The sequence below is a fragment of the Heterodontus francisci genome, chromosome 19, assembly GCF_036365525.1.
Source record: "Heterodontus francisci isolate sHetFra1 chromosome 19, sHetFra1.hap1, whole genome shotgun sequence".
In the NCBI taxonomy this organism is placed as follows: Eukaryota; Metazoa; Chordata; class Chondrichthyes; order Heterodontiformes; family Heterodontidae; genus Heterodontus; species Heterodontus francisci.
Genome location: NC_090389.1, coordinates 83,201,181 through 83,215,897, shown reverse-complemented (window position 1 = coordinate 83,215,897; position 14,717 = coordinate 83,201,181). Strand labels below are relative to the sequence as shown.

The following is a 14,717-nucleotide window of genomic DNA, read 5'->3' as shown; positions in this document are numbered from 1 at the left end:
CTTCAGGGAACTCCTCTTTGCTGACGATGCTGCTTTAACATCTCACACTGAAGAGTGCCTGCAGAGTCTCATTGACAGGTTTGCGGCTGCCTGCAATGAATTTGGCCTAACCATCAGCCTCAAGAAAACGAACATCATGGGGCAGGACGTCAGAAATGCTCCATCCATCAATATTGGCGACCACGCTCTGGAAGTGGTTCAAGAGTTCACCTACCTAGGCTCAACTATCACCAGTAACCTGTCTCTAGATGCAGAAATCAACAAGCGCATGGGAAAGGCTTCTACTGCTATGTCCAGACTGGCCAAGAGAGTGTGGGAAAATGGCGCACTGACACGGAACACAAAAGTCCGAGTGTATCAGGCCTGTGTCCTCAGTACCTTGCTCTATGGCAGCGAGGCCTGGACAACGTATGTCAGCCAAGAGCGACGTCTCAATTCATTCCATCTTCGCTGCCTCCGGAGAATACTTGGCATCAGGTGGCAGGACCGTATCTCCAACACAGAAGTCCTCGAGGCGGCCAACATCCCCAGCTTATACACACTACTGAGTCAGCGGCACTTGAGATGGCTTGGCCATGTGAGCCGCATGAAAGATGGCAGGATCCCCAAAGACACATTGTACAGCGAGCTCGCCACTGGTATCAGACCCACCGGTCGTCCAATCTCCGCTTTAAAGATGTCTGCAAACGCGACATGAAGTCCTGTGACATTGATCACAAGTCGTGGGAGTCAGTTGCCAGCGTTCGCCAGAGCTGGCAGACAGCCATAAAGGCGGGGCTAAAGTGTGGCGAGTCGAAGAGACTTAGCAGTTGGCAGGAAAAAAGACAGAGGCGCAAGGGGAGAGCCAACTGTGTAACAGCCCCGACAAACAATTTTTTCTGCAGCACCTGTGGAAGAGTCTGTCACTCTAGAATTGGCCTTTATAGCCACTCCAGGCGCTGCTCCACACACTACTGACCACCTCCAGGTGCTTACCCATTGTCTCTCGCGACAAGGAGGCCAAAGAAGAAAGAAACACTGTCTACAATTCAAAACGTACTTCATTGGCTCTAAAGCGCTTTGGGATGTCTGGAGGTAGTGAAAGTTGCTATATGAATGTAAATTCTTTCCTTGCCCTGGGTGGATCTAACTACAGGATGGGTTTCATGAGTGGGACCTCCATGGCCTATGGGGTTTGGGCCAGGGAATTAAAAGGGCTTGTTTTGCGTTGAGACATCTAAAACAGGTCTTTGGGATACTCACTTTCCATGGTTTTGAAGCCCTTTGTTTACTCACGTTTCCATGGCAACCGACGCCAGTAGAGCCGGAAGTTGGTGATTAACCCGGAAGTGGTGCTCTCAGGGGTCAGCAACCGTGTGGCGGTTGAGATGGAGACCGAGCGCCAGGCGGCCGCCGCTCCGGAGTTCAGCCTCGCCGGCTGCTCGGCCGCCCTGGAGGCGGCACTGCGCGACCCGGGTTCGGATCAGGTCGGCCGGATCTGGTTCAAGGAGAGCAGCGGGCGCAACCTGAGAGGCCGGGACTGGATAGCACCCAGAGCGGCCCTGAGCAAACTTTACCTGCGGGGCCAGGTGGGCAATCGGAGCTAGGCCACAAGATGGGGTCAAGGGGCAAAGGTCAGAGAGGCTCCCCGACCCAGATTGACCAAAGAGGCATTGAAATGTGGAATACCTTAAACCCAGTGGTCACTTGCAAAGGCAAGGGGGCGAGATAATCCTTGGATTATTTCCACTGGAGCAGAGAATGCTGAAAATGAAAATTCAAGAGGTTTTTAAACTATGAAGAGTTTGGATAGAGAGGAATATCTACAAATCAGCCACAATCTAACTGAATGACGGAACAGGCTGGAGGGGTTGAGTGGCCTACTCCTATTCCCAAGATTGATTTCCTCTGGGTGGGGAAAGAAATTGACAAGGGGTCGTCGATTTAAAATAGGTACCGAGAGTGAGAAGGGTTAGGAAAAAAAGTTGCTTGACCATATTTTCTAAACTGAATTCAGCAACACAGCCATACCATGTGATGCCACACAGCGCACTCTGATCTGGCTCCCAGACATCTGCATGTCCAGTATCCAGTGGCCACCATTATTTATGCATTTTGACTCCAGGGCCATTTTCTCTTCAAGCGAATTTCACAGGAAAGCTGTGCATGATCTGAGGACTATCTGGGAATTTGTTTGGGGTGGGGGCAGAACATGTGCATTGCAGCCACAGAGCACAATCTTTGCATAAATTAAAGTCCCTAACTGAGTCTGCCCCTTCTACTGGTTGAAAACAGGCAATTGACACCCTCCCACTAATTGGAACCCACCCTGCTGTACAGCCTGCCCACTTTATTGACTGACCACAGGACAGTTTGGGGTCATACAACACCTGATTTGAATCCATGTGTTCATTAATAGGATATTCACTCAGGGATGAGTTTCGTGAAGCATGGAGTCTGCCAAGGACATAGTTTGCCTGGAGACCCACTGCCTCATCAAGGGACTGTCCCTGGAAAACGAGAACATTGATGTTAGCCTAGTTTACACAGCAGGTTGTTGGAGCTGGGATTGCTTTGCTAAATGGAGTATTTGAGGCAGAGAACATTGCATTTTAAAATGGGAAAAATTGTATAGATATTTGAACATGGGAAGATATGAGTTAGTACAGCACATGTACCCAAAGGATTATTTTGGGATTTTTCTAGCAACGAGTAAACAAACGACTTGGATCTTTTTTACTCTAAGCTTTGTGATAGATGATCTTATTCTGCTATTGATGGTACAAAATGAGTGAGCACAACTGACAAATGACTCAATATCCTTCAGTTTGAGGCATCTCCAACACATTGGTTGCATTGGGTATCTCCTAGTCAAAATTGCATGGGCTATCGCCATGGCATTTTCAATCAGTCTCTCACAGCATTTAATGAGTGGATTAAACAGCAGCAAAAATCATAGCAGCTTCAGAGTCGCCAAGTCTGTTCACCTCCTTTTGGTGGAAAGTAGTGGGGCAGTCTCACTCTGTCCTATATAGATTATACATGGGTGAGATTTAAATCATACCTTTGGCAAATATTGGTTTAGCTATGCTTTTTTGAAGCTGCTTCCAGTGACTTAGTGGGTAAATATCACAGTAGGAAGTCTAAGAATCCATATATATATATTACACACACACATATCCAGAAGTGCCTAATGGATGATCCATCTCTGCCTCCTCCTGTGGTCCCCAGCATTCAGCCATTTGTTTCACTCTATGTAATAAAGAAACAGCTGAAGGCACTGGACACAGCAAAGGCTATAAGCCTCAATGACATACCAGCTGAAGCACTGAAGACGTGTTCCACAACTAGCCGCACCCCTAGCCAAACTGTTCCATCTACCTGAATGTGGAAAATTGCTCAAGTATGTCTTGTCCACAAAGAACAGGAAAAATCCAATCCAGCCAATTACTGCCCATTCAGTCTACTCTCAATCATCAGCAAAGTGATGGAATGGGTCATTGACAGTGCTAACAAGTGGCACTTACTCAGCAATAACCTGCTCACCGCTGTTCAGTTTGGGTTCCACCAGGATCACTCAGCTCCAGACCTCATTACAGCCTTGGTACAGACATGGACAAAAGAGCTGAATTCCAGAGGTGAGGTCAGAGTGACTGTCCCCTTGATATCAAGGCAGCATTTGACCAAGTGTGGCATCAAGGAGCCCTAGCAAAATTGAAGTTGATGGTTGGAATCATATCTAGACAAAGGAAGATATTTGTGGTTGTTGGAGGCCAATCATCTCAACCCCAGGACATTGTGTTAGGAGTTCCTCAGGGAAAATGTCCTCGGCCTAACCATCTTCAGCTGCTTCATCAATGACCTTCACTCTATCATTAGGTCAGACTTGGGGCAGTTTGCTGATGATTCCACAGTGTTCAGTAACATTTGCAACTTCTCAAATATTGAAGCAGTCTGTGTCTGCATGCAGCAAAACTGGACAACATCAGGCTTGGGCTGGTAAGTGGCAAGTAACATTTGTGTCACACAAGTGCCAGGTAATAACTATCTCCCTTCAATGTCATTGGCATCGCTGAATTTCCCACCAACATCCTGGGCATTACCATTGACCAGAAACTGAACTGGAGCAGCCATATAAATACTGTGGCTACAAGGGCAGGTCAGAGGCTGGGTATCCTGCAGTGAGCAAGTCACTTCTTGACTCCTCAAAGCCTATCCACCATCTGCAAGGCACAAGCCAGGAGTGTGATGGAGTACTTTCCCTTGCCTGAATAAGTGCGGCTCCAACAACACTCCTGAAGCTCAACACTATCAAGAACAAAGCATCCCACTTGATTTGCACCCAGTCTACTTTAAACCATCATTCCCTCCACTACCGGCGCACTGTAACAATAGTGTGTACCATTAAGAAGATGAACTGCAGCAATTCTAATGCTTTTTCAACAGGACCTTTCAAACTCAGTTCACGTATGAAGGATGGGCACACGGAGAGATACTGGAGGGCTTTGTTCGTGTGTGGCACTTTACCACAGCCTAAAATCCGTGCTTTCAGGACAGAAAGAAGCAGTGGAAGAGACTTGGGTGCAGAAACAGTCAATGGAATTAGAAGCAGATCAGCAAAGACTCGATAGATAGAAGGGGTTAACCAGCCTTTGTGACTAGGTTCTATCCTATTCTGTCCCTCAGCAAGTGCCGAAAACACCTGGGATTGTCTCCAGGTACTCATAAATCATGCAAATTGTTAAGCTGTTACAGGAAGTAGTGTAATCAGTTCACATGATAGTGCAAAGAATGTTCTGCAAAACATTCTTTGCACTAAGTGTCTGATAAAAGACCATTCTGGAGGAGGGTGGAATGGTGGCAAGTGCCAGTGAAATCACACCTGGTACCACAAATTGAGCTCAGCTTTTCACAGATAGAAGTGAGCATTTAGTAACACACAATACAAACATTGAACTCTAAACTTAAGGCATTTTGTGCTTCAGGAGTTTTCAATTGCCTTTTTTTAAAAAAATCATGCAACCGCTTTTGATCAAGGGGACAGAGACATACCCAGTTATAGCGATATACTTTTCTTGATTGCAGATCATAATTCTTGGCTGTTTTCTTTTTTTAGAAAAAGGAGTTGGGTGGAGCCCCAAAGCATACTACTAAAGGCTGCACAGCAGGTTGTTGAAACAGTATTTAATGGGGACTGAGGTTCAAATATTTGTTCATGTTTCCCTTCCCCATAAAATAAAAGGAAAAAGTAGACTTTAGCCATGTTTCACACCAAATCCCCTTCACCCATTCCCCTGTGCTTGCTGACCGGCATTGGCTCTTAGTTGAGCAATGCCTTGATCTTAAAATTCTCATTTTTGTTTTCAAATCCCTCCACAGCCTGGCCACTTCCTGTCATTGAAATCTCCTCCAGCCCTGCAACCCTCCAAGATCACTACACTCCTCCAATTTTGGCCTCTTGCACGTCCCTCTAATTTGAGATCACTCCAACACCATTGGTGGTCGTGCCTTCAGCTGCCTAGGCCCCAAGCTCTGAAATTGCCTCCCTAAACATCTCTACTTCTCTTTCCACCTTTAAGATGCTCCTTAAAACCTACCTCTTTTCCCATCTGCCCTAATTGCCTTGTGGTTCCATGTCAAATTTTCTCTGATAATGCACTTGCGGTTCTTCGAAATAAAGCAAAGTTTGGGTATAAATCTTTCTTCAAAGCTGTGCTCTCTGAAAATGTTAGTCTATCTTTTCTGGTGTAGATACTGACTGGCCAGCTCAGCAATTTCAGTTTTTCTTTTTAAATTGTTATCCCTTAAGATGCAAAATAAATGTAAATAATCAAACTCTTCAAATGGTTTTAGGTTCCTGAAGATCTCATAGAAAGGTTGTTGTCAGAGTACCGCCACCGCCTTTACATACACAGCTGCAAGCAGATGAGCACTGGGCTGGTGATTCGCCTGGACCATCCTGCCCTTTTCAAGCAGGTCCTGAGCAACCCCCCTCTCTACACAAGACCTTTAAAGGCCCTGTCGGCAAAGAAGAAATGTGTGATTCTGAACTGCGCACCTTTGCAGGGGAGTAGAGCACCTGAATTGCTTACAGTTAGTCACTTACGAGCTATCCTACTGGCAGACCACCTGGCTGTAGTGTTAAGGCAACAAGGGTAAGTTTTGCTTAAATAAATCTTCCCACTTACAACATTCTCCTCTTCCAAGTGCTTCTGGCCTGTGGAACTTAGTAGGCATTGATTGTATCCTGCAAGTCATGACTCCAAAGCTGACACTTTAAAAACACTCTTTTTAAGATAAATCAAGATGGTTTAGTTTCATCCTTGTGCTAAAGTGCTAATTTGTGCAACCATTGTGATTATTAATCCATCTAAACAGATTAATCCATTTAAAACTGATAACGACTGCAAGCAATTCCTTGTGGTATTTCAACCCAGTTGTTTTAGATGTTGCAATACCAGAGGACTACCAGACACCCCCACGTGTGTTTTATCAATCTACAGAATGCACAAGGCTCTAGGACTACCAGTACCCACAGCACTACATCTCAAAGAGTTGATGCATTCAGAAGAGACCCTTTGCCTCTGGCTCTTTCTCCCTCCCTGGTTGCACACAGTCTGACTGAGGCAGTGAGCAACTTTGGGTGTCTTTTCAATCCCGAGAGGAGCTTCAAACTACATATCCTATCGACCAACAATACTGTTTATTTCTACATCCACAACATTACCTGTCTGCAAGACCCTCAACCTTGTTTTCATTACTTCCAGCCTCTTCTGCCATGGTGGCCTCCCAAACGCCATTCTACACAAACTCCGATGCATCTTTCCTGCATCCTGCCTGGCATCACCAGTATCCTCTTCAATCACACAATGAATTCACAATACTCGTTTACAAACTGCCTTAGCCTAATCTACCTTTGCAGCCTCCTCCTGTTCCATATCAGCACACTCTGGGTCACTGAATCTTGTCTTCTGTACATCCCTATCCCACTGCGCTAACTCTTGGTGGTAGAGCATTCAGCTATCTCAACCCTTTCCTAAATCCCTCCCATCCGAGCACTCCTGACCTTTGAAAGCCTCCTCAAAAAAGGTCATGCTTGGGTTATCTTTAAGTTTTCTGTTACTGCTCAGTGTTTATTTCTCCTCTGATGCACCTTGGGATGTTCAGTACATGACAGGTTCTATACAAATGGACATTCTTATATCTAATTTTTAGAAACAGTATTTCCACTGATGGAGTCAGTGACTTTGGGGTTGTTGTGGTCTGGGAGCCAGCGCTTCAGAAAGTCAATGGCCAGAAACATTTTGTGTAGGTTAAGCCTTCATTTTTTTTGTTGTCTGTTAACCCACCTTTCTTCCTTTAGCTGTGTAGTGCATGCAACGCCAAATCTTCCCCAAAACACTGCCGTCTGCAACTTTCTGAAGTTATTGAGAGTCACTTGGCCATCCACCCTACAAACCACATCCACCGAAGGAAGCGTTTCCAACTTCAAGAAGATTCTGTTAGAGTCTGTTTATACACAGCTCGGGAAGCCCGAGGCCCCTTCAGACCAGGCATATAACGCGCTGCCAAAAGATGTTTTGTTCAAGGTGCATTTAAGACAGTTTGTGAAGGAAAAGGAACTAGAAGGTTACGATGCCAACTTGGACATGGCTTTGGGTAGGTCCTGACTATTGTTAAAAAACAGATGTTTGAAAGTTTCCCTCCTTCAATTTTAGTAATATGGGGAGTATGATAGAATCAGAACAGAATTAACTGCAGTGGAAGCCCTTTCTCCCTCTGAATAATGGAAAGTGGAAGATAAGCATTCCCAAATTTTTCTTTTGCATGTAAAGGGCAGCGATATCCTGAATATGGAAGTGAAAACAAAAATATAAACACTATATATGACGTGACTCGCATGTTTTATCCAGTGAAATGTTTGGTAGATAATTTGAACGTGGGGTAGTGGAGATTCCACTGAAATGCGGGAATGGAGGTAGACTAGTCTTCACATATTGAAGCGGAGGCTCCATAAATCAAAATCTAAGGAAGGAAGGCCACTGCCGCTAATCTTAGTTGGGAACTCTTGCTCAAAACCATTGATGGGTAAATTGTAAAAACTGGCCGTTGGTGGGGCCTGGAAAGACAAAATTTTTATTGCCTTCCCATTTAGGCGGTGCAGTGGTTAGCACCGCAGCCTCACAGTTGCAGCGACCCGGGTTCGGTTCTGGGTACTGCCTGTGTGGAGTTTGCAAGTTCTCCGTGACCGCGTGGGTTTCCGCCGGGTGCTCCGGTTTCCTCCCACAGCCAAAGACTTGCAGGTTGATAGGTAAATTGGCCATTCTAAATTGCCCCTAGTGTAGGTTGGTGGTAGGAGAATGGTGGGGATATGGGATTAATGTAGGATTAGTATAAATGGGTGGTTGTTGGTCGGCACAGACTTGGTGGGCCGAAGGGCCTGTTTCAGTGCTGTATCTCTAAATAAAATTGGTTCCAAATAAACCTGCAAGTGAGTGCCTCAATAGGCACAGTGATCCTTGCTGGACAAGCTGAAGGAGGATAACCAATGCTCGCTACCAGCAAGCTGTGCACTTTTAACCAGTTAAACTGTAGCAGTTCTCCTATGTGCACCTGATCCTCAAGGCTTGACATTTGCCAACCCACACAGAAGTTCTGCAGATTTGGGTAGATAGAATGTGTCTTTATAGATAGCATGCTCTGAATATCAGATAAACCATCACTCTACTTCTGTGGCTCATGGTAGTTTGGTCTGAAGGCTATTTACCACACTGATGGGTTTCCACAAGTTAGACCCCAGATATATAAAGCCAACCTGCAGCATTACACAATAAGTCAGAAGTGATGAAAAATAGATTGTAGATTTGTCCCCTTCCCAAGGCTCTTTACTCTTGGAGTGAGATGTTAGGTTGCAGAGGAAAATATTGGTTTTGTTTGATCAGCAGGTGAATTAGGAATTTGTAGACATCATGGAACTCTTGGAAAGAGGAAATTGAAAAACAGCATTAATAAATTTGTATCTAATTAAAGGACAGTGGTGGGAAGTAGAACATATAGATTATCCAATTTGTAAAGGACCATTGCAAATAAAGGAAGTGTTAAGTATTGTTTAAGTTGGTTTAAAATGTACTTCTCTGTGGTTTGCTGTAGCTCTTAAAAATAAAGTGGAAGTCAACTATGCGAGAGGAATTGACCCAGTCAGGTGTGGTGGAATAAATGTGGCAAAGGATTGAAAGCATTACAGGAAGTGTGTGATTGTGCATGCTATAGCTATCTATAATACTAGTGACTCGCCTTGAAATTACTCAGTCAGAAGTGTTTCTCTTACCTGTCTGTTGTATGGTCAATATGCAATTCTTGTTGTTACACTTACTTCCTGTATCACAATTGTGCGCCAATTCCGTCATGGCACTTCGAGGAAGAACAGGAGGAGAGTTCTCCCACCCAACATTAAAACACAGAAAACAGATTATCTGGTCATTTGCCTCATTGCTATTTGTGGGAATCTTGCAATGCACAAATTGGTTTCCATGTTTCTGTACAGTAATTTCACTTCATTGACTGAAGCATTTAGGGATGTCCCGTGGTGAAAAGTGCTATATAAATGCAAGTTCATCCTTCTGCTCGGTGATATTATTGTACACTTAAATCCTGTCTACACTTCTGATCCTGTTAAATTAAACATCCTTTGCACCAGGTTGTGGTGGTATCTGTAAAGTCACCAAGTTGTAAGGTTTAAGTTGAGAGTTCCAGACGAAGACACATATTTCAATCTTGTTGCTGTCCTGCATTAAGAAAAGAAAATGAGGGACAATGAGATACATCAAGAGGTAGTGGTTAGGTGAAGCAGAGTTTGGATTTTAAGATCTGTGGGTGTTGGGAGGAAGGAGAGAGAGAGAGAGAGATCCAATTTTTAGAACCTGGGAAAGTAGGAAACAGTACAATAATTCTTGATTTCAGTACAGTAAGGATGTGTATATGGGATTGTATAATTGGAGCTTAGGAACAAAAAGAGGAGCAATAATTATAGTTGTATTAAAACAAAGTATGGCTGCAACAAAAGTTGGCAGTGAGAAGATCAGGATAGGAATATAGATGATGTGAATTCTGTTTTTAAAATGAATTAATGATTGGGACAGTGTATACTGAATGGGTCATTTAAAAGTAATAAGCTAATAGCTAAAGCACATCATTCTTTCCGAATCAGAACTTGGAAAGGTTATTTACTTGTTGGCACTGTCAGATGTTAAACTAATATAATTGATTGTGCTTTGTACAGTGCAGGAGGAAGCCCTGAGACAGATAGCAGAGCTTCAACACATAGTTTTACAGGTCAGTGAAAGCATAGCCTACTCTAATGAAGCATATGCTGTTAAGGTTGAAATGACCCTGTTGATTCCTGTTCTAATCTACAAGTCTATTTGCTGAGGGATGCTAGTGGAACACCTCTCTTTGATATCTAGTATCAGTGCAAAGCATATCCAAGTTTGGTATAGCATGGTTAGATACAGCATAAAAGCTCCCGCCATTGATTCATCATCATGTCATTGAGATATTTCCTGTTTCTGCACCAGTTGTCCCTGTGGGTGTCCAAGCGACACAGCCACTCTGTGAAATTATGGATGGGTTTGTCATGTAAACTCCCAGATACTTGGTTCACAAGACCCATTCCATTTTGGCCAAAAGGTTAGTGGAGCGCGCAGACGCAGACACACACACACACATGGACGTTCATCCTGCAAGTCCGAGCTGCACTCTAAATTGGAAAAAGCAGCAATGCATAACCGTTCCAGATCTAAACATTGCCATACTGTAGGATGGAGGATCTCCACAGGAAGTGAGCTAGGTATATGGTGCCTGGCACACTGGAGCTGGGAAATAGATTTATCAAAGTAAAACATTATTTAGCATTATAATGGGTCAGTAAACAGATTTAATGGTAATTAGCAAAAGATCCAAGATGGGATGAGATTTTTGTTTAGAAAAAAATCACCGAGTTGTGATGATCGGGAATGCACTCTGAAAGGGTGGTGGAAGCTGATTCAATAATAAACTTTCAAAAGGAAATTGGATAAAATACATGAAGGGGACAAAATTTGCAGGGCTATGGGGAATGAGCAAGGGAGTGAGATAATTGGATAGCCCTTTCAAAGAGCTGACACAGACATGATGGGCCGAATGGCCTCCTACACTTTGTGATCTATGATTAAAATTAACCCAGATGTAAAAATGTTCTTAAAAATAACCAGAATGTGTTTTGAGTCTCAGGAGGATTCTGAGGAATGTCTGGTGATCCATGTGGTGGGCTGCGAGGAAGAGTTTCAGCAGCAGAAGATTCACCTGCTCTGGCAAATACTGAATCCCAGCATAGATCGAGTGACTCAGGTTAGTTCAACAGGTATAGATAGGCCATTATCTCATTGAATGGTGGAGCAGGCTCGAGAGGCTGAATGGCCTACTCCTGTTCCCAGGTACAGCAGTATACAGCAAAAGGATTTCCATAGCAGAGTCTATTCAGGAGCTCATCTGCTAATTAGTACTCTCATCACCGAAACTCCAAAGACTGCATCTCTACCACCCTCTCTGGTTGATTATTCCAGCTGCTTATTTGCATGGTTCCTTCGGGTGTTTGAGTCAAGCCATCTCTCTTGGCCTGTAAAATTAGGCAGTGCACAAAGATCACAGTGACATTTTTGGATGTGCAGATTCAAGCTTTCAAATCACCTGGTCAAGTTTGAACTGAGTGGAGGATCCTTCCATACCTATTTCAGTTTCAAAGTCAGCAGTACATGAAATTCAAACAGTTTCAAAATTTTATTTGCACCCTTTTCTCTCTCAAAAACTAACGTACAGATGATTGTAGAAAAGCCAGTGATCTCAATCCTATTGACAGGGCACCTAGTCGCATTTCTCCATAATTAGGCACTGAAGTGACACCACCTGCCTCCCCCTTGTCCCCACTTCACTGAGAATTCTATGAAAGGATCATTGGCATGGCACATGGACTGCCACACTGTTACCCCATTTTGCAGTTTACATGTTGGGCAGTGTAGAAACAGTTTTATTCTGTAATTAACTTGTGGGTGCTGGATCCTAATATTTACAGTGCATTTTTGTTTTACCCACAGAGGCACCTCGTGTGTGGGCCAGTGAAAATAATTGGTGAAAACTCTCACATCAATGCAGTTCAATACTTCCAGTAAGTCACCTTTGCAACTCATGTGCACCTAAGGAGTGTCGTCATAATTCAGGCTGTTGTTCCATAATTACTTTTTATTTGTGGTCAAACCAAACATCAGCTTCCATTGAAAAGCATATGCCTGTGTAATGAAATCATAGAAAATTTATGACACAGAAGGAGGCCATTCAGTCCATCATGTGCATGCCAGTTGACGAAGAGCTACCCAACCTAATTCTACCTTCCTGCACTAGGGCCGTAGCCCTGTAGGTCACGGCTCTTCATGTGGTCAAAGTACTCTTTAAATGTGAGTGTTTCTGCCTCCATCACCCTTTCAGGCAGTGAGTTGCAGGTCCCTACCACCCTCTGGGTGAAAAAAATGTTTCCTCATCTCCCCTTTAATCCTTCTACTAATTACTTTAAATCTACCTTGGTTTTTGACCACTCTGGTAAGGTAAATAGGTTGTCCTTATTTACTATAGCTAGGCCCCTCAGTTTTATACACCTCAATGAAGTCATCTCTCAGCCTCCTCTGTTCCAAGGTAAAACAACCCCAGCCTATCCAGTCTTTCATCATAGCTAAAATTTTCCAGTCCTGGCAACATCCTCTGCACCCTCTCCAGTGCAATCACATCTTTAATGTGGTGACCAGAATTGTTCGCAGTATTCAAGCTGTGGTCTAATTAGTATTGCATACAGTTTTTAATTCGTTCATGGGATGTGGGCGTCGCTGGCTATGCCAGCATTTATTGCCCATCCCTAATTGCCCTCGAGAAGGTGGTGATGAGCTGCCTTCTTGAACCGCTGTAATCCTTGGGGTATAAGTAAACTGACAGTGCTGTTAGTTCTAGGATAACCTCCCTGCTCTTTTATTCAATGCATTGGCTATTAAAGGAAAGCATGTCATATGCCTTTAATCATCTCACCGACCTGTCCTGCTACCTTTAAGGATCTATGGAAATACATTCCACGGTCCCTCTGTTCCTCCACAGTATTCCATATCCTCCCATTTATTGTGTATTCCCTTGCCTTGTTGCACCTCCCAAAATGCATTACCTTACACTTCTCCAGCTTGAATTCCATTGTCCACTTTTCTGCCCAACTGACCAGACCATCTATATCTCCTGCAGTCTAAAGCTTTCCTCCTCACTGTCATCCACACCGTCAATTTTTGTATCATCTGCCAACTTCATTATCATGCCCTCTACATTTGAGTCGAAATCATTAATATAAACTGCAAAAAGCAAGTCTCAATGAGCTCTTTGGAACCCTACTAGTAATAGCCTTCCAGTCACAAAAACACCCGTCAACAATTACCCTTCTTTGCTTCCTGCTTTTAAGTCAATTTTGGATCCAATTTGCCACTCCCTTGGATCCCAAGGGCTTTTACTTTATTGACCAGCCTGCTATGTGGGACCTTGTCAAAAGCCTTGCTAAAATCCATGCAGATCACATCCATCGTGCTGTCCTCATCAACCCTACTTGTCACCACCTCAACAATTCAAGTTAGTCAAACATGAACTTCCCTTAACAAATCCACACTGACTTCCCTGTATTAATCTATGCCTTTCTACATGAAGGTTTATTATGTACCTCTGAATTGATTCTCGTAATTTGCCCACAACCCTGGTTAAGCTAACAGGCCTATAAAAATGAATTAAAACTTATTCAAGATAACCTTGTGCACACAAGGTTAACAGGCCTGTGGGGTGAACCCTTTTAACATTGAAGTATGCCCTAGAAATTCTGCTGGGCAATATTCATCCCTCAACACTACAAACAAATTATCTGATTATCTTGTTGCTGCTTGTGGGACCTTACAATGTGCAAATTGGCTCCCGCATTCCCTACATTACTTCATCGGCTGTTAAGTGCTATGGGACGTCCTGAAGTTGTGAAAGATGTTATGTAATTTTTTTAAGAAATTGTGATACCACTTTGCACCATCCTTCTAACTAAAAAATGCACCATATTAAAGAACTTGAGAAATAGGAAAAGGCCATACAGCCCCTCGAGCCCGCTCCACCATTTAGAGACTATTAGCTCAAGGTAAAATCTAATGATCTAATAATTAATTGGCTGTGAGGCGCTTTGAGACATCTTGAGGATGTGAAAAGTGTTATGTAAATGCAAGTTATTGCACATAGAAGGCCAAGTGCTCCAAGTATTAGACAGGGAAGAGATGATCACACCAGATCTGCACGAAGCTCCCAGGTTTAAAAATTTGATTAATCCCAGTTGGAAATTCATTGGAAGAGGGGGGAAAAAAGCACGTGCACACAGGAAAGGCAGCACACAAGGGCTGGGTGGGGAAGAGAGAGATTTGACTATAAATTTGATCAGCCTTGGGATAGTAACAAACCCTCAGACTGCCCTTTGACCTGTATATAGAGAACAGCAAAGAAGGAAAATGCAATGTTACGATCAGGTGAGGAGGGGTCGAATTGTTCCCCTCTTTTTCCTCTCCTTGTTTGACCACAACAGGTTTACTTCTTTTTTTGAAAAGGATATACTTGCCAATTCAGTGTGTGTTTAACTATTTGTGCGCTGTGATCATAAA

General features: G+C 43.7%; 1 protein-coding gene across 5 annotated transcripts in view; it reads left to right on the top strand.

Annotated features, from left to right (window-relative positions):
* The first annotated feature begins 1,338 nt into the window (after positions 1-1,338).
* The window catches only part of dalrd3 (DALR anticodon binding domain containing 3), a 33,147-nt gene continuing 19,768 nt past the window's right edge, over positions 1,339-14,717 (top strand). The window contains exons 1-7 of one of the 5 annotated variants that reach the window (XM_068052130.1): positions 1,594-3,978; positions 4,426-4,697; positions 5,833-6,134; positions 7,343-7,638; positions 10,259-10,311; positions 11,248-11,364; positions 12,108-12,178. In XM_068052130.1, the coding sequence (XP_067908231.1) occupies positions 5,905-6,134; positions 7,343-7,638; positions 10,259-10,311; positions 11,248-11,364; positions 12,108-12,178 (767 nt within the window). In that variant the 5' untranslated portion in view covers positions 1,594-3,978; positions 4,426-4,697; positions 5,833-5,904. The other 4 variants (XM_068052129.1, XM_068052127.1, XM_068052131.1 and 1 more) reach the window with 4 other exon arrangements.